The sequence below is a fragment of the Primulina eburnea genome, chromosome 11 (genome assembly GCF_022965805.1).
Source record: "Primulina eburnea isolate SZY01 chromosome 11, ASM2296580v1, whole genome shotgun sequence".
Taxonomy (NCBI): Eukaryota; Viridiplantae; Streptophyta; class Magnoliopsida; order Lamiales; family Gesneriaceae; genus Primulina; species Primulina eburnea.
Genome location: NC_133111.1, coordinates 39,519,655 through 39,540,054, shown reverse-complemented (window position 1 = coordinate 39,540,054; position 20,400 = coordinate 39,519,655). Strand labels below are relative to the sequence as shown.

The following is a 20,400-nucleotide window of genomic DNA, read 5'->3' as shown; positions in this document are numbered from 1 at the left end:
GATTCATCATACCCACCTAATCCACAAACATTTTGGTTGACTGCTAAATGAAGAAATTGTAATTTAGATTTTTATATTTTGATTTTCTACGTCGTCAAATTTCAGTTTTAGCATGCTTTATATCTTATTTTATTTACACTTTTATTCATTTTTCGTCATAGTATTAATGTGATATCTACGTATCTAATGTCACGTAAACATTCTTATAAAAAATAATGAACTAAAATCACAAAACAAAGAACTAAAAATGTCAAAAAATGACACATAGCCAGATGAGGGAATTTTCCCAATGCTAAATATCGGAGACTAATTATTTCATGAATTAAAGAGGTGCTATTACTGCACTTCTACCTCCTTTATCATTGAATGATCATTTAAGGGCAGTAGACTTTTCCACCATTTTTGTTCGATAGAGAACGACAGATACTGGAGTTGGTGTGCCTACGGTGGCTCTCGTGGATTTCTCCGAAAGTGCCGCAATTAATGAATATATATATATATATATATATAGGGGCGGAGCTATGTAAGGGGCTGGGTTGGACTCCAGCCCCACCTAGTTTTTTTTAAAAAAAGAATAGATTTGTTTTATTTTAAAAAAAAATTGATTAGTCCCAAAGCCCGATATGTTTTTTATCTCTCTTTTCGCTCATCTGTTGCATCATATTTATTCTTTTATCTCATACTATCACCATTTTCATTACTTTAAATGGTCATAACGTCATCATCGGTCGCCAGTTTTCAAAATCAGTTGTAGATTTGGAAAGCCCACGACATAAACTTTCTTTTAATACCAAAATTTCGAAGTTTTTTTTGTCGTCTTGAAATCGACCGTCGTCCATCGGTTGCCGTTTTCACCGAAAATCATGAGAAAATCTTATTGTTATACTTTCTACATCTCGTTCACGTTGTTCTTAGTTAGATTTCGAATTTAAAAGCAATTTCATAATTTAGTGTTACAAAATATGAGTATTTGGTTTTTTTGAATTCTTCTAATAGATATATATTAAATTGTTGATTATAGATACTATATTTGAGCCGATTGATGGTATTGATAATTTTTTGGAATTTATTGAGCATTATTTCGAATTTCCAGATTTTATATTGGGGATTTTCGATTTTTAGTATTGATTATTTATTATTTGAATGTTTAGATGCTATAGAAAATATAAATGCGAATTTATTGAATTTTGTAGGAATTTTTGAGCAATGAAACTTGTTAAAACAGCTCTTCGTAACAAGCTGGAAGTAGAGTTTTTCGGAGATTCTATGATAATCTACATCGAACGAGATTTGGTTGAAAAAATTGATAATGCTTTAATAATTTACGAGTTTCATTCTAAGAAGAATCGCAGAGCACAACTTCACTACTGTTTTAGCTCCATGTTTTTGAATGTATTAAATATTAAATACTCTTGTTCTATGTTTTCATATTTTAAATTTTTTAGTTAATTATTTATTTTATTAAATACAGCATGGGACGGAGCCAGCCCCGAATAATTTTGAATCCTGGCTCCGCCCCTATATATATATATATATATATATATATATATATATATATATATATATATATATATATATATATATATATATGGTTGAGTGATGAATGGGTGTCATTGCGGGGCCGAAGGTTGTCTGGCATGCGCTAAGCGACGAGGCTTCTATTTCGCATGCTTTGTCTATACAATAAACCCCACTCAAAACAACACACACTTCCTCAAAAACATTAAAAAAATATTTCACACGTTACCATATATACATGTATGTCTACTTGTGTGTCGTGTGTGTGAAGAGCATGTAAATGATATGAAAATCTTGCACAAACCTAGTTGGAAAATTTTTTGTATTTTATTTTGGGTCTTGATTAATTAAGTATTAAAAGTTTTGTTTTAGTGCAACAATTTGTTATTTATTTTTAAATGTTAGTCATATTTTGTCCGAGTGTTGATGTGACATCAGAAATCGACACCACATCAACAATGGACCAAAAATTTTGGAAATAAAAAATTAGTGTATGAAGACCAAATTTTGATAAATTAATACATTAAAACAAAAAAAATTAAACAAATTAATGAACCAAAAAATTATTTTTCCAAACGTGATGTCTTTCTACCTTTCTCTAGCTGGTCGATGAAATATAGAGGGATGATTTTAATTTTTTTTGTAAAAATTTAGTAGTTGTAGTACTTTTTTGTCTTTTTCTGTAAATAATATTATAGTCTTTTTTCGTTTAATCCATTATCAACATTCACCAAATCCTAATGTACATGGCTTTAGTATTGTTAAGTAGCTTTAGTTTTCATCTCCCATATTTTTTTCTTTGTTTTGAATGAAAAATTCAACTTATGAACTTATGTTAAGGATCAAAAATAGAGTAGGGGTGAATAAGTTTTTCTCAACAAATATTTTAGTTTAGTTAACAACACTGAAATGAAATTATTATCAGTTGAGTTCTTAGTAAGTCAACAGTAAGAACTGTGCGGAAATAGACTGACTGAAACTTGTTTGAACAAAATGACATGTCAAAACTCAGTTGGGTTATCGAATGAAACGTAAAGTAGGTAAACTGAAAAGTAAATTGACACGAGTTTGTTTCTGAATGTTCGGAGACTTCAATACTCATACATCACCTCTTCTTCCTCACGAAAAGTTTTCACTAAAAGACTTTGATAATTACAATCAATTTGAAATACACATTTCAGTAGTATTTAATACTGCTTAACTGAAACTCTTAGTAAATTTCAATCTTAATCAGCTTGAGCAATAAGACTTCTTATTTACAATTACACATTTTTCGCAAAGAAATTCTAAGCATGATTTGATCATCAAATGATTAGATAATAACTTATCGGCGTGTGATTTCTTTTATCAGTTTGGCTCGCAAAAAGTTTTTTCAAGATGATACAATAGATAAGTTAATTCAAAAATTCAGAGAGCCGGAGAGCTTAAGAGGTTAGTCAAGCTAATCTATTTGTAGACTTCATCTGCAGAGGTAATTTTTTAAATCATATATTAATTTTCAAATATATATGTCGTTGTTGTCATGCCATCGTCCTTTTTGACATTTTCTGGTTGTGCGCATGAATCTTGATATTATGTTGAGAATCGGTGATTGTTAGTACGAAAAATAATATGATATTTCGGTTGGACTCTGATTCTTAATCACGGAGTTTACTGATATTCTTAAGAGAATGTTTGGATTTGAACCGACTGATCGACTGAAATAAACTGTCGGTTAGGCTCCATGAATTGTCCTTACATTAGTTTGCCTGTCAATATCCATTTTACACTATCAGTTTAGCTTGGTAGTCGGTTAGACTCTTAAATTTATTAGATCAGTAGTCTTGTTAAATTATCAAAACTTACAATATTCTAACAAGTGTTTGAAAAAATTATGCCACAAATTATTGAATTCATTAATCTCAATATAATATACTATTGAGATGTCTTGCTGACTATACAATTTTTTTTCTTTAAGCATTATCTTCTACAGTGACCAGAATGCTTGTCAATAAGCTTATTTTGTGGATTAGTTGGCTTTGGCTGATCGAAAGATTTAGTTGACTTCTTTTCTTCCTTTTTTGGTCAGCACCAGATGGTGCCTTCAAGTAGACAAGAACATATGCTAACTAAGAACTCACGTCATCAATATTCTCATTGATATTGGCTTGCATTTCCTCTATCTTGGTGCAAATTTGAAAGTTATTGGCTTAATTTGCCCACCAAGATGGGTAGCAGTAGCCAGATGAGCCTTTTAAATCTGCTCCAATCGAGTGAATATGTCGATCATGCCCCTGGATAAATCTGACACTTCCTTAATTGAGCATATTATCTTTAAATGACTTCAGAGCTTCCTCAGTATTCAGATTGCTCCTTTTAAGAATTGTGATGGAAGTGGAGATGGTAGAAAGGCACAAATGAATCTGGTCCAAAGTGTTTTCATCAGTTATATCCATATCTGGAGGAGAAGGCTTTACTCTTGGAAGTTCCTTGGAGATAACAACCGTAAAATTAGGGGCATGACTAATTGAAGGACACTTGTTCAATAATCAGAATACTCGAATCAGACTGACTAACAAATGCCTCAATCTGATCTTCTTCAACCTGATTGATTTGCACTGCATCAGTTTCTGTAGAAGCTTGTTCGGTCATTGAAATTTCAACAACCTATTGCACTATGCATTTAATGAATGCAACTTCATCATGTTCTATCATGAGTACATCCTTATATAGGGTGACTTTTTTTCAAAGATCACTACATCGGTTTTTTTAGTTCCTGGAGATGAAGACATGATAGTGATAACATCATCATCATCTTATTGTTGTTGTTGTATAATGGATTGCACAACTTCTTTTACATTTGCCAAAGTGATTTTCCTCAGGGGTGGAGAAGAGGCAACGTCTAGCTAAATAGCCGGCTTGGCTTTCTTAGGATCTGATTCAGTTGAGTTTTAGAGATAGACTGAGATGAAGATCCAACCACCTTCTTGTCCTAGGTATCCACTGGCTTGAACCAATTATGATCATTTTCCCAAAATAATAGTGTCATCTGAAGTGAGACAAGATCCATGTCCAGTTGATTGATCACTGCTATGTCATCAAAAGCTGTCGGGCATGTGGGATCGTGGTTTGATCTTTGTTCATCACAAATAGTAGTCAATTTCTGAATCTTCAAAAAATCAAAAAGATAAGCTCAGTGTTGAAGAGCTTCATATATGACTACAGTCTTCGCTTGATTCAACACCGCCTTCACTAGTACTATGTACATTTCCAACACAACCTTCTTTTTCAATTTTTTTTGTGAAGGCGAGTGTCCGAAAATCTACCTATTCATAAAAAAAAATTGATTTTGTCTTTAGCAAACTCATTTGATTCATCCATTAGCTTATCGATTTGCGTCTGCACTGTTGATATAGGCTCAGTTTCCTCAACTTCGGCAACCTTTTCTTTTCATTTTCCTGAAACCAGTGAGAAGGTAGAATCTCGTCTTGATCTGGTTGATTGGATTGGATCTTTAATTATCACTCATTTTGTTGGTAGTGGAAGAGGAAGAGCTATTGGCATACTGACTTTTCTTGGCGGAACTGCCACAGCTTTCAGTTTACCATTTGTACCTGCGAAATAAGTACCGCTTGTATCTAAAAAATAGGTATCGCCTTGATTAGTGTAGGTACTATTGTGATTTTTGTTGTCCTTGGATTTTTCGAAGAAACAGAGAGAGAGAGAGTTGTCACCTCAGAATCACTGGATTAATTAATCAATTTCCTCTTTGGTTTAGAAACAGTGCCCTTACTGGCCTTCTTCTCCACAGATTTCTTCACTGTAGCCATTTCAACTCCAATTTCTTTGTTAACTGCCAGCAGTCCTACAATAAAGATGATCAATCCTTGTCCCCTAGGCCTGAGAGATAGAATGTTAGCTACAGTGAGAGCCTTGAATTTATGCAGGGTCACAGAGTTACTCACCAAGGCTCCTGCATATTCAAACAGTCGGCTCAAAAGGATGCCAAAACCTAATGGTTGCTTTTCATTCTGAATCATCGCCTTCAGAATCTGAAACAAAATGACTGTCCAGTTGATATTCATTCTTGTGACAATAGCTGCATCACCAAGAACTTTTCGGTGGTGAAGACATCAAAAGAGTCTGCTTTGGCCAGAATACACTTGGCTAGAACATCAGCCAGCAGTTGATAATCCAGCTTTATTTTTTTTATTCTTTACTGATGTCTTGTTTGGATCAATAGAAGCAGATAACTTCAACTTCATATCCTCAAATGCCTGTTGAGGACATTCAAAGAAGCCAGTTAGCCTTTCAGAAGGCAACTGGAACACAGTTGAGAAGAAATCTTGCTTAATAAACAAATTGTCTTCACTCAAGACATCAATAATTTCTAATCTTCAGTAACTTTCCCTCTAGCATGGAAACTCTACAGCTCAGCCACATAGATATCCAAAGATTAGCTGAGAAAAATCTTGAGTTCAGATAACTCAAACGCCTTGAAAACCCGCGTAATTGCAGCATCTTCGGTAGAGTAAATCAATTCAAAATCAATTGCGAGTGCATCCATGATGTAGGAATGAGTTGTTGGAGCTGCCATTTCTGAAATGAAATCTTGAAGATAGAGATTAAAGAAAGCAAAACGCTTGAGAACAAGTATGAGAGTATGCTTGAATAATGAGATGCAAAGGTAAACTAAAAATTTTAGGGATTTCAATTATTTAAAATGTGCGAAGTTTGACCTGGTAAGAGACGGGAGTACAACGTACAAATTTTAAAAGTTTTTAAGATTGAATGAATAATTAGTCGCCGTTAATGATTAATAAATAGAATGTAAGTAAATCATTACAATCAATATTAAATGACAAGATCAGTCAGACTGAGAGTAATATCTATTGGTTAGGTTTTGAGGCTAATTTTCATTTGGTAAACTTAAAGACTAACTGAAAACTATCTTATGGATAAAGCTTCATAATTCAGTATTCGCCCTAAATTTATGCATGAAATAAAACTTATTCTCCCCGTAAGCAATTTGGTGAAGATATCAATTGTTTGTTGTTCAGTTGAGACATATTCTAACTTTATGTTTTTTAGAAGAATTGAATATCATGATATTAATTAAAAATTATGTGAAAAATAAAGTTCATGATAATTGTACTAACTTAAATTTAAAATATGTTTTTTATTTTAATGAAAATCTAATAATACAAGTCAACCCAAAAAGAAGAGCATTGGGGAGCAGTGTTTTCAGAACCCGGATCGGACCGGTTCGACCAAGAATCGATCACGGATCCGGTCCGAAATACCTTTAACGGTCAAACTTGGTAGAACTAAATATGAACTAGAAAATTAGTTCAACCGTTTGAATCGGTTAGGGAAAAATATTAATATTATTTTTTTTGAAAATTTAATTTTTTTTTCAATCTTAAATTTGGAATTTTATTATATATAAATGATTATTTATAATTTGGACTTAGTTAAAAATATTATTTTAATAATAATATAATTTATTTAATTTATTGTTTTTCTTTTTAACAATATATAACTATAATGGATATTTTGAATATATTTATATAATTTTTTAGATTTTTACTTTGTTAAATATTATATATATATATATATATATTATGTATATTTAGATTTTAAAATTAGATAATTATATGTTTTTATTATTTATATACATTTAAAATCTTTATAATATAAAATATATTATTTATGATATTATATTATTATTTTATAAAATATAATTTTTTTTGGGTTCAACCATGAGTTCAATAATTCAATCGATTTAACCAATTTTTAAATTAAATCAGTTAGATTACCGATTACCCTTATAAAAAATTATGGTCATTTTCTGCTGCTCCGACAACAAGACTTGAAGACAAAATGTCGTTGGAATCATATGACCAATACGACGTCGCGTGAAACCTAAATTCCCCAAATTCGAACATTTGCAGAGATTCAGCCATCGTTTGCCTGCAACTCCGCATTTACGATCGCGCACTCTCTTCTCTCCGACAAGAAGAAGGGAAGAGAGAGGCTTCTTCAGATTGTTAGCGGTTCGGTAAGCTCCGATTTTTGTAGTTTTTTTTGTTTTTCTCTTTACATTGTTGTGCATTGATTTATCGATCTGCTTGCGTCTGCCCAGTTCGTTGTGTTGTCTTTGATCCAGCATTTAATTGCGTTTTACATGCTCAGATCTCCTACCAAGTATTGTATGAAGTAATTGTTTGCCTCTTTCTTGACATATAGTCCTGTCATGATATGAAGCCATATTGTGTAGCTGCCACAGAACCTATTAATATAACCTCCTCTGTCTGAAGTGGATAATATGTTAGCATGGACTTAATTTGATTTGCTTAATTGTCGGATAGTCTTTGCTTAATATATCAGGAATGTGATGCTAATAGTTTGATTGAACTACTTTTTAGAACATTTCCTCAAATACTTGACCTTGCTGTGCAACACCATAGCATGTCTTGCTGTGACTTTCTAAAATCTTCAAGTATTTATGCTGGGGATGTTTTTGGGGCTTGATACTTGCCTTTGCGGATATTGATTTCTAACCAATATGCTGTTTCACTTGTGCAGCAACAGCCAATTTGGGGATGAATTTATAGATCAAAATTAGTTCTTCATGATGGTAAACATATTATTCTTTTGATTCCAGTTCTCATATTTATTTGCTTTATTTCTTCATAAATCATACATGTCTAAGAATTTAAGAAAATGAAAATAGGTGAAAAGACTTGTGCAAACAGTCTTAAAATTAGAACGTTTGGTATTAAACTAAGACTACTAAGAGGTCAAGTTCGAACTGGTTGAAAGGATTTGAAAGTGACTGAAAGAGGAAAAAACATATTATAAATAACAGGTTGTCTTTTTTATCAGCTCACCTATCATACTATTTAGACTTGAAATAATTGCATTACTGACATTTAAACTTTGATGGAAGGACCACAATCACTTTACCATAAAGACATTCATGGCCATCACGGCTGAGAGAGATGCTGCCATCCGAGAGAGGAACATGGCACTAGAGGAGAGAAAGAGGGCTTTCCAAGAGCGAGATATGGCAATGCTGCAGCGTGATGCTGCAATTGCCGAGCGAAATGCTGCCATAGAGGAGAGAGACGAAGCAATTGCTGCTATGCAATATCGAGAGAATTCAGTTAATGAATATGACACTCTCCCAGATACATCTGGAAACGAACTACCCAGTGGAGATAAGCACATCCCATACCAGCAAGTCCACGTGTCTGAAGCAGCTTTTACTCCTAGAGAAAGTTCAAGAGTTGATGTGCTCACTGTTACAGAGGCTCCTGAAACAGCAAAATCAAGAAAAGGAAGGCAGCCAAAAGATGGAAAACCAACCAAGTCAGCTAAATCTGCAAGAATTGGTAAAAGATCATCTGAAGGTTTGAGTAAGCCAGTTAACTCTGTGGCATCCAATGGTTGGAACAAGGAGCAAGTTTTGGAGAGCAATGAGGAGGACCTAGATAAGCCCGTTTCATGGAAAGATAATCTAGGTTTGAACCAAATAAGCTTCGATGACTCAGCCATGCCAGTACCGGTTTGCACATGCACAGGATCGCCCCAACCTTGCTACAGATGGGGAAGTGGTGGATGGCAGTCAGCCTGCTGCACGACCACAATTTCAATGTATCCATTGCCTCAGGCGGCCAATAGGCGCTACTCTCGCGTTGGTGGCCGAAAAATGAGTGGCAGTGCATTTAGCAAATTGCTTAATCGGCTTGCTGCTGAGGGATATGATTTCTCTACTCCACTGGATCTTAAATCTCACTGGGCTAAGCATGGCACGAACCGTTACAGCACACTAAAATAGCTTCGAACATGTCTGGGTTTGGAGGGTAAAGGCTTCTGCTTAGTTGCACAGGTAACAAAATCAAATGGTGCTCTGCCCTATTTAACTTCAATCTTAGGATATCAATCATTCTTGAAATTTACTGCATTTGTTGTGATTTCCCTGATTGTATTCTTATTCAGTGTGTGTATACTACGTTTCAAGAAAATGTTAAAAATATGCGGTATATACTATGTTTCAAGATAATGTTAAAAATCTGCGGTCTCTTCGAACGCTTGATATTTGTACTGTTCATGATGGGGGGAGAAGATGTATTTGACAAGGGTGCTAAGCTTTGATGAAAACAGCTCTAGAACAATCTGTGTAGCGCAAATTTCAATTATTTTAATCGTCTTCTAAAATTGAAATTTTAGTTTTATATTCGATGCTACTGGAATGAACCCTATTTCGATCGTGTATTAGATTTTATTTAATTGTCTTCTAAATTGAATTTTAATTTGTTATTTTAACAAATTTTGATAAATTACTTGATTTTTTCATCACACATTTGATTTGATATGGTATACATCGCCGTTGTTGGAATGAACCCTATTTCAAAATTAAATTTAAATGCACGGGATTTCAACTTTATGAGAATCGTTAATTTAGAAGTTAGTTTAAAGAAAATACATTGATATTGTTTCAAAATTAAACATGATCCCAATTATAGACGACGTTGAGTGAAAAGATTTATTACCTTTCTTTTGTTTTGTTTAACAGATTGAATATCCAAGGCTTTTTTTTTTTCAGGAGTTCCAAATATAATGTTTAATGGTAATTTTGTTAATTAAAAATCTAGGGGGAGTTTGATACGTAGATAGGACAAGTAAAAAATGTCCAATGTAAGTGATAAATAGATGATAAATAAGGATAATAAATAGTGATAATTTATAATAGACCCAAAATGGTGAAGAAAAACACAATTGAGTTGACAAAATTTTATAACGTGTAGTTTAATAAATTTTATGAGTTTGAAATTTTTTTTTTACCGTAAATTTTTACTTTTAACAAGAATAAGTATATAAATTTTGAAATTTTAAAATATCAAAACTATGATACAAAAAACTCTTATAAGACCATCTAAATATTCAATTCGTTTAGACGAATATCTTATATAACCTGACTCATTAAAAATAATATTATTATTTATATTAAAATTATTATTTTTCACTTTAAATATGAACCTAGTCAAGCAGTGTAATGGATATAGATTCGTGATCTCAAATGAGACATATTGAAATTAGAATCATACCACATATAAAAAATGATTAATCACGGTTTAACTCTTCATTCGACTTAAGTCTTAACTAATCTCATGTTCTTCATCCCACTCATTCTGTATCCATTCAAAACGAACCAACTTTCATTAGGTTTATCTTGGGGAAATGAATGTGCTAGAATTCTTTAGTCGACAAATTTCAAATTGTTCAAAGATGTATTTGGGGATGTCAAGTATAGTTTTATCGTTACAAATTAAACATACGAAATTTTAAATTCAAACCTTAATTATTTACACATTAGTTACACAAAATAAAATAGACTTCAAATGCCTCTATTAATGGATGAAATTGAAATTCATCGCAAAGATTAGATTTGAAGTTTATTGTCTTCCTCGTCTAAAACTACAAAAATACATTTGAATATATTTGAAGTCAATCGATCAAATCCAAATGCAACCTAAGATTAATTTGAAAGTTAATAATTTTATTTTAATGAAAACGATATTAAACTACAAAAATATTAACACTGACGCTAAAAAGAATTTGATTCTATAAACTGGCCTTGTGTTCAAATAGAAGAGTTCATATTTGACAGAGATATCTGGCAGATAGATATATATCCCAAAAGATTCTATCACAATGCCTTGAAACCAATACATAAAACATCGTGAAAAGAATTTGAAATCCATCTCAAATTTATCCAAACAAACACCATGGATGTAGAACATGGATTTGAAATCACATAAAACATTAATCAAGAAACAACAGCTACTACATGCTATCCAAAAGATACCATCTTGCTGCCTAAACTCATCATATCAAGGCAATGTATCAAGTTGCTACTGCTATAATTGAATCAAATTTGAATCACAAATATACTTATCGAATCTAGAAAAACGAATTCATTTCAATCCAACTTTTATCAAATAAAATTTTGTTTTCAAGGTTGCTGCTGGGCATCCATATAACCAGCATCAACAAGTACCTTTTCCCTCTTAGCCAAGTCGATATCTTCATCTACCATCATCTTCACCAGCTGCTCGAACCCGACTTTCGGCTTCCATCCCAGTACTTTCTTCGCCTTGCTGGCATCCCCTTTGAGATTGTCCACCTCTGCAGGCCTAAAATACCGTTTATCGATCACCACATGATCTCTCCAATTCAATCCCACATACCCGAATGCAGCTACCAAGAACTCCTCCACCGTGTGAGCCTCCTCTGTGGCCACCACATAGTCCCCTGGCTGCTCCTGTTGAAGCATCATCCACATTGCTTCAACATAGTCGCCTGCGAATCCCCAGTCCCTCGATGCCTGCAGATTACCAAGGAATAGTTTGCTCTGCAGCCCGATCTTGATCCGACCGACGGCCCTGGTGATCTTCCGGGTCACGAAATTCTCACCCCTTCGAGGAGACTCGTGGTTGAATAAAATCCCATTGCAGGCGAAGATGCCGTAAGCTTCACGGTAATTAACGGTGTACCAATGGGCGGCGCACTTGGAGGCGGCGTATGGGGAACGAGGGTGGAAGGGGGAGGACTCGGACTGCGGCGGCGGAGTGGATCCAAACATCTCCGATGACCCCGCCTGGTAGTATTTGATATGCGACCGACCCGTGGAGGAAATGTGAGAGCGGACGGCCTCCAGGAGGCGGAGGGCACCGGTGGCGACCACGTCGGCTGTGTAATCTGGGATCTCGAAGGACACTGCGACGTGGGACTGGGCGGCGAGGTTGTAGACTTCATCCGGGAGGATTGTATCGACCCATCTGCGGAGGGAGGAGGCGTCGCTCAAATCGGCGTAGTGGAGCTTCATCCGAGCCTTGTGGGAGTTGTGGGGGTCGATGTAGATGTGATTGATCCGCTGCGTGTTGAAGTTGGAGGAACGCCGGATGAGGCCGTGAACCTCGTACCCTTTATCGAGAAGGAATTCGGTGAGGTAGGATCCGTCTTGGCCGGTGATCCCGGTGATCAGAGCTACCTTCCGGGTGGTTTGAAGCGGCAGCGGAGGGGATGGAGTGGCGAGATCATCGGTGCCATTGGCGTCCATTGAAAGAAATCGGAGTGCAAATTGAAGATGTATTGTATTGTTTTGTATTGTATTGCTCAGTGTTTCCAGTGTAAATTTTTTGAAATGGAGAAGAAAAAAGAGAACCGTAGGGAACTAACGCTTTTCTCCATTTCGTTTTCTTATTAGCAACTATTGCAGTTGGGTGTTTTCTTATTAACTCCGATAATTTGCCTCACATTTGTTTATTATACGGGAAATTGTCCTTAGTCCACGCCGTCAATTTTTTTGTGTTTAGTTCCTAAGTATTTTTTTAGTACCACATTTCTACATGAAGTGTACCACATTTTGTATGATATAGTACCACAATTTTGTGGGTAGAAAATGAACCTAAATAAATGTTTTGATTAGGAATTTTTCACCAACTTCCCCTTTATTATACATATAATTTAATATATATATATAAATTAATTGTCAAATATGTATCAAACCATTTTTTTATATATATTTTTTGAGTGAGTATAATTTATGGAAATTCTGGCAGCATCTCTATCATATATTTGTGCAAATGCATAACATAAAGGTGATAAAGAATCTTGGAAAATAGAATGAGATAATATCGTACCTCGTGAACCTTTTTCACTACCTTTGAAAATGCATTTCAGTTTGGTTATTTTTCATACGAGCAGAAGTTATTTCCAAATTTGGATAAGTTTTTTGGCCGTAATATTTCTACGTTTTTTGTTTGGATATCTATATGAAGCTTATTCGAGGACATTTCCGTTTAATACACTCTCTTATAATCAAACTAACCCTTGAATTTGGGAGGGGAAATTAAGACTAATTTAAACAAACAAAACATATTTAATCAAGATTTCATTGGAAGTTTCGATAGGGATGTGAAACCTTTCCACCGCAGGATCGATATCCACAGTCGAAATGGATCCAAAAATCACAGTCTTGGCAGTGTAAAGCCATTCCATCTTTGAAGCCTTCGATAATTTCGTGGCAATATGTATACCCACAGGTTTGGCTGCCGAGATTCATCATCCTCGTTAAGGTCAATGGATGATCCTCGTGACAAGGCACTTCCACGGTGCCACCAAACTTGATTTTCGAAAATTCCCCTACTGAAGGAATGCAGTCGACATGAAACGATTGGTCACATTCGGTACAATGATAGAACCAATACTTGGAATCAATGTCTTCTTCGCAGAATTCGCACAAGTGATCCGTATTTTGGTATTGGGAAGAAGATTCAAATGTCAGAGTGAGGGGATGTTTGTCGAATTTATGGGTGACTGTTTTAGGCAGACGAGCACAATCAATATGTATCATGAAATTACACACACCGCAGTGGTATACATACCGACATGATTTACCACAGCACGATACCCTCTTTGTAATAGTATAACCTGAAGAAGTTAGAACAAGAGGATGTTGCTTGTGTGAATCATGCTCGATGACTCTCGGAGAAAAGGAACATGCAAGATCGTCAACTGTGGAGCTGTGTTCACTATATGAGTATCCGAATCCGTTGCAGTACTTGCGGCAACTATGACACTGAAACAAAGAAAAGAATTCATCCGATCTCGGGGAAACCAGGCTGCCAGTGGCTGATATGTAAATCAAATCTTTGATAGAAAGAGGCAAATCCACACAAAATTTGTGGAGGAGAAAATTGCATTCAGAATGGGCACTACATCTGTAATATGGAGGTGAAATCTGCTGAATGCATGCGTTGCAAACTGATTCTTGTGCAATGTCTTCTTCATCGATCAAGACCAAAGAATGTGCGTGGTATTTTTCTAACATGTTGGGAGAGTTTCTCTCCTGTATTGCCCTTTCCTTTGCTAATGAACGAATCATCGAACTCGGAAAAGCATCGATCGACAAAGTCGGTAGATGAAATATCTCACCTGCATGCAGATTTTGTCATTGAAATTATTTATATATATGTTGCTTTTGTGATACCATTCGTTCATTCATATATAGAAAACAATAAATAAACAAGTAAATTTAGTTACCTGGGTCCTTCATCTTTGTTATTGCACAACCCACATGACTGCTAACTCCACACGTAAAACAATAATAAAGCCCGAAGTCACTAATCGTTATTTTCGAACAAATTAGACACTCGCTACTTAAATCAAAATCAAGCAAGGAGGCAGCAGAATAGAAGAGGGAGAGATAGTGCTCATGGTTTTGGAGTCCTACAAAGCTGGGTAACAAGGCACAATCATGGTGAATCCAAAAATTGCATTTTTGACATGAGAAGAAATAACCCTCATGTTCTCTCCCACATACGTCACAACGCAACAGAGCCTTCTTGCACACAATTACCAGTGGATGTTGGGGGTGGCTCGTGTGTTTTATTTGGATATCTAAAGGAAACCCACATAGAGGATGGAGTACAAACTCGCATTCGGAGCAGTGGTAGATGAAATTCTCGCACAATTTCCCACATTTACCGCAAAAACAGTTCTCGTCACGCGGCTTTGCAAGTAAAACGAGAGCATGTTTTACAATAGGTAAATAAAGTTGACCAATGTGGAAATAATGGTGCGATTCGGGGGGGAGTTGTGCGCAAGCTAGGTGGAGATAAAAATTGCAACCTTGAATGGTGCACATGTAACAGGGACTCGACAACACATACAGCCCACATGCATTGCAGCAATGCCGAATTTCCTCTGATTCCTTAAAGATGAGTGGGTGCTCATGAGCAAAATGTACATTATTCTCCATCTCTCTTTATTTCTTTGTTTGTGTCTCTATTTTTGACAATAATCTATCTCTCTCTCTATATATATATATATATATATAGAGGATGTTGATTCTTGGAGTAGTATATAGGCAAACTCTGCTATTCTGCTTTTTGCACTTTATTGATTTTTTTATTCAAATATTTTTCTCGCTCCTTTAAAAAATACAAATTTACCGAGAACCAAAAAAACATGTAAATTATAATACTAAATTATAATACTAAAAATACAATTCAATATTAAATCAAAAACGAAAAAAAAATTAAATTATAAGACAAAAAAATGTAATTATCTTTATTTAAATTTGTTTATTTGTTTTGCTATTAATTAAAAAAGTGATATTTTTTTAATACGTGAAACAAATATAGATGGTTGTTTTTTTATATTTTTTTGAGAGCGTATATGAAGATTTTCTTTTTATATAAAGAAGAGAAAGCGGAAAAGGGCACACGACCAAACAATCCACTAGCTAATTTATATATTCATACTTTTTTAAAGTGGGCTTAGTTCCTAAATTTTGTATCAAGCAACGAGCTAGATTTATTATATTAGAACACTTCATACCAAAATTGTTTGAATTTTGAATTTGTTACATTTTTTCCCTCAAAAAAGTAAATCAGCTTGAATTTTGGGGATGCAGTATATAACAAAAAAATTTATTGTTAGACGTTCTATTTAATGTGGCACTTTTATGAGAAAAATCTTTTACTTAGGTTACCCAGAGAAAGAATCTGATGTTGTAATAAGCTTGCGCTTTACGACATAGTAAAACCAAGCTCTAACTTTAGCAAAGTCAAGAATCTCACATGAGAAGCTTCTAAACTAAAACCTCAAATTAATGAGGTTTAATGTATTTTTTAGATAATATAACTTATATAAATTAATAATTAATGGAATTAATGATTTTTGTGAATCCCGACTGAGGTTCCTTTAGGAGAAATTAAGAGGCCATTACATGAAGATATATATATCAAGAGACTTATGAGGCTTGATGTTTTCGAAAATTTTAAAAACATCATTGATATCAAGCTTCGAGTTCGGAGCATGACAATATTATGATAAAAAAAAATCTGCATAAATGTCAGTCGATCATCGCCAAAAATGATCGCAAGTACATGTTCACCTTATATCACGTTTCGAGTTCGGGCTTAAATTTGGTTAATCATGTCTTAGAGTCCTAGTCTATTTAGCTGTTGCTTACGTTAATATACATAAACTGGTATTAGACTTAACTGTAATGATTGATCATCTAAAGATTTATAGGAATCATGTGTACTTTATCCAGTGATCGAGCAAAATATAAATTATAATTTTTTTTTCAATTTCTCTCTTAATATTTGTTCTCAAAAAAATTTGACCTCAACTTCTATTTTCTGACTTCGTTCTTGATTTTACTATTGAATTTTGATGATCCCAATGAATTGTTGAGTTTTTCCAAGGCTAGAGTTGGACAGAATAGACGTAATAAATCCCCAAAACGAGCGCATATTCGTCTTAAAAATAATCAAATGGACGATTAGATCTAGTATTTTGCCCCCCACCTCTATACCTTCTTCATTTTTTTTTAATAAATATTTCATTTTAGATGGATGTTCATTTTTTTCCACCAACTCGAAGTCTCCCTCAAATTTATGGACATCCTAATTCTTCCCCCCATGGAATTAGGTATAGTATATATTGTTAGAAAAAGGAGTTTTGTACTTATTTAGAATCGATAAAATAATTCGAACGAGCTACGTAGTGAATATAATTATTTCTCGATTACCAATTAGGGTGAATGAAAAATTAATTGAATTCAAATTTTATCGAGTGAAAATATTGAATCAAAAGAATATATATATAATACATATATATATATATATATATATATATATATATATATATATATATATATATATATATATATATATATAGTCTCTTGATTCAAGTCCTTTCATTTTTTATAAATAAGACCGTCCACATTTGCATTCATTGTACAAATTCTCTTCTTCTCCTTTTTCTCTAAGTTTAATTCTATATGCGAATTTTTAAGCATTAGTGCTTAAAGTTCAAATTTTCAAGATATAAAATCTTAAGTTTGAATTTTCTAAGCTTATACGCTTAAATTCGAACTTTGGAATTAAATTCAAGAGTTATCTTCTAATTTTGAGTTTTTTTAAGCATTTACGCTTAAATCCAAGTTTTGCAAGATTTAAACTTTTGGAATTTGATTTTTAAGTTTAACGCTTAGAATTCGAAATTAGAAAGTTTGCATATAATCTTGATAGCGTTTAAACATTTCAAATTCATGTGGCTTTAAAATTTTTAATGCTAATATTTTAAAGTCGTAGTCATTGTATCTTAGGAAACGAATTGCCAACAACCGTGAGCACCGGAGATGGGCAATATCGTTTTAAGGAAAAAGAGTTAAACTCTTGCATCGACTATTTTCTCATAGTCATTTGGTTCACCCATTTCTATCCCGAGATTTCTGAAGACAAAATAAAAGAATACCTACCAACATATGACCAGTACGTAATTTGAGAAATTACATAACTTAATTCAAAATTCTTTATCATTTATTCATTTTCTTGAATAAACATTTCCCACGATAACTGATTAATTTCATTAGCATTTCTCTTTTGTTTGACTTCGTATCATATCTTCGTATCTTTTTTCGAATGATGAATTAATAAATGACTCAAATACGATGTAAAAATGGCCAATTTTATTTATACTTCAACTTATGATATATACACTTCATCTCATGAATAAAATAAGAGATATTTTATTCATAAAGTAGAGTGCGAAAATAATACTGACTAATAAATTTTTACCAAAAAAAACAAAACTAAAATAAGATGGGGACAAAAATATAGAATTCTTCAAGATTCACTTCCTCTCCTCGATCTCCTTCTTCTTCAAGAAAAATGTTAGCCAAGACCGAGAAGATCTGATCACAAAAATTGATTTCTTGTGATCTCAATCATCTCTACTGCACAGGATCGATTGTTCTACGTATTTAACACGAATTAATTAATTACAACACAGAGATTAGAGATTACCCTTGAAGCGTGTTTTCGATCTTCTTCTGCACTGGATCTACGCTCCAAACCTCCAAGCCTTCTCTGGTGTTCTCTCAAACTCTTTGTGTAGGATTGTGTTGTGTGTGGTCACAAGTTACAATATCACATATATATAAAATATATTTGTGATATCTTGTAACAAAAAGATAACTAGAATATCTTTTAAATATAAATTTAAATGGACAAATATATTATACATATCTAGAAGATTTGATATCTCAATCTTCCATGAAATATAATAGTCCAGATAAATTTATCCCACATATACCATAAATTATAACTCATATAATTTATCCGAGTTTATATTAGAGCCACCAAAGGGACCTGGTCGGATTCAATTAATTTAAGCTCCAATAAATTAATTTGATCCAATCAACTCATGATTTATCAAAATAATTTATTAATCTTATTCTACTCCACTAAAAGGATAAGATTGCACTCTCAAATTAATTGATATTACTGAAGCACAAAATCAATAATAATATCCTCTGATTTATCGACCCAACATATCACCCCTGTCGATCAATTAAAACATCTAAAACAGGGTATCCAGACCATATAACCCACATTAGATATTCATAGCTTCTCAACCCTCATCTTCTCTTTGACAGTCCCATGTGATCACATCACATAATTAATTCAACAAGAATGTTGAACTACTGAGCTCAGATTTTACTGTCTTCTAGAAGAACTTATGAGTTTATGATCATACCTATTCACTAGGTGACAGATTCCATATTACGAATATATGTTCTTTGTTATTTCACTTTGATTCCCAAAACATCGAGATATTGACCAATGGTTTGGTCTCACTCATTGATGTATCAAAGAACTTCAAGCTAGTAATCAAAGTTCATTATCCGCTCAGGATTAAGGTGTTATGTACGACAATCAAATGATTTGAATTATTATGGTCAAATCAAATTCAAATCTCACGTGGTCCAGTCCAATACAACAAAATGTATCCTTAATTTTATTACCAAACCAAAGATAGGCTTCAATAAAATTGAGACGATCTTATCAAAATAATTTGTCCTTATTTATTTACCGATCGTGGACAATAAAACTTTGGATTGAATTACAAATTAAATCTTTCCGTGTTTAACGACTTAAACACTCAATTTATAATAATACAACAATCCAATGGACATATGCATTGCTCAAAACAAATTTATTTAAACAAATAAATGAACATTATTTTAATTTCAAAATGTCAGCAACATATAACAAAAGTACTCAATGGGCATCATACTATCGAACATCCTCCCACTTGCCCTAGAGTAAATGAGTCATGTCTAGTACACCCATATTTTGAATATGTTCCTCAAAAGCTCTAGCAGGTAAGCTTTTGGTGAAAGGATCAGCAAGATTTTCAGCAGATGCTATCTTGCACACTGTCACGTCTCCACGTTGAACAATATCTCTCACTAGGTGATATTTTCGTTCAATGTGTTTTCCACGCTGATGGTTTCTTGGTTCTTTTGCATTTGCCACTGCACCACTGTTATCACAATATAAAGTAATGGCATTTGATGCAGCAGGAATAATCTCAAGGCTTAGCAAAAACTTTTTCAGCCAAACGGCTTCTTTTGATGCTTCACAAGCCGCTACATACTCCGCTTCCATTGTGGAATCAGCAATACATGATTGCTTGATACTCCTCCAAACAACGGCACCACCACCCAATGTGAATACAGATCCCGATGTGGATTTACGAGAATCTCTATCAGCTTGAAAATCAGAATCAGTATAACCCACAAGTGCCAACTCTGAAGCCGAGTAAACCAACATATACCCTCTAGTTCTGCGAAGATACTTGAGAATATGCTTTACAGCAATCCAGTGCTCTGGTCCTGGGTTTGACTGATATCTACTAACAATCCCAACAGCATAACAAATATCTGGTCGAGTGCATAGCATAGCATACATAAGACTTCCTACAGCCGAAGCATAAGGAACTCTTTTCATGTATTCCACTTCACTTGGATTC

General features: G+C 33.9%; 3 protein-coding genes across 4 annotated transcripts; 1 reads left to right on the top strand and 2 right to left on the bottom strand.

Annotated features, from left to right (window-relative positions):
- Positions 1 to 7,352: 7,352 nt before the first annotated feature.
- On the top strand, positions 7,353 to 9,600 carry LOC140805963 (protein BASIC PENTACYSTEINE6-like). 2 transcript variants are annotated; one of them, XM_073162351.1, is made up of 3 exons: positions 7,353 to 7,553; positions 8,086 to 8,137; positions 8,450 to 9,600. In XM_073162351.1, the coding sequence occupies exons 2-3, from the start codon at positions 8,132 to 8,134 to the stop codon at positions 9,338 to 9,340; spliced, it is 897 nt and encodes a 298-aa protein (XP_073018452.1). In that variant the 5' UTR covers positions 7,353 to 7,553; positions 8,086 to 8,131; the 3' UTR covers positions 9,341 to 9,600. The 2 variants fall into 2 exon arrangements, with proteins under 2 accessions (XP_073018452.1, XP_073018451.1); XM_073162350.1 differs by having other exon boundaries at positions 7,353 to 7,558.
- Positions 9,601 to 11,248: 1,648 nt separating this feature from the next.
- On the bottom strand, positions 11,249 to 12,745 carry LOC140805962 (GDP-mannose 4,6 dehydratase 1-like). The gene has a single exon (XM_073162349.1). The coding sequence runs from the start codon at positions 12,623 to 12,625 to the stop codon at positions 11,519 to 11,521; it is 1,107 nt and encodes a 368-aa protein (XP_073018450.1). The 5' UTR covers positions 12,626 to 12,745; the 3' UTR covers positions 11,249 to 11,518.
- Positions 12,746 to 13,279: 534 nt separating this feature from the next.
- LOC140804631 (uncharacterized) lies at positions 13,280 to 15,357 on the bottom strand. The gene is made up of 2 exons (XM_073160705.1): positions 14,611 to 15,357; positions 13,280 to 14,502 (listed from the first exon to the last, which is right to left on the bottom strand). The coding sequence occupies exons 1-2, from the start codon at positions 15,326 to 15,328 to the stop codon at positions 13,460 to 13,462; spliced, it is 1,761 nt and encodes a 586-aa protein (XP_073016806.1). The 5' UTR covers positions 15,329 to 15,357; the 3' UTR covers positions 13,280 to 13,459.
- Positions 15,358 to 20,400: the final 5,043 nt, after the last annotated feature.

What these genes read in the sequence shown, in the direction of transcription:
- LOC140804631 (XM_073160705.1), bottom strand. Translation starts at nt 15,328, where the DNA reads ATGGAGAATAATGTACATTTTGCTCATGAGCACCCACTCATCTTTAAG. An exon ending in AACAAAGATGAAGGACCCAG is followed by an intron (nt 14,503 to 14,610) that starts GTAACTAAATTT and finishes ATCTGCATGCAG; the next exon opens with GTGAGATATTTCATCTACCG.
- LOC140805962 (XM_073162349.1), bottom strand. Translation starts at nt 12,625, where the DNA reads ATGGACGCCAATGGCACCGATGATCTCGCCACTCCATCCCCTCCGCTG.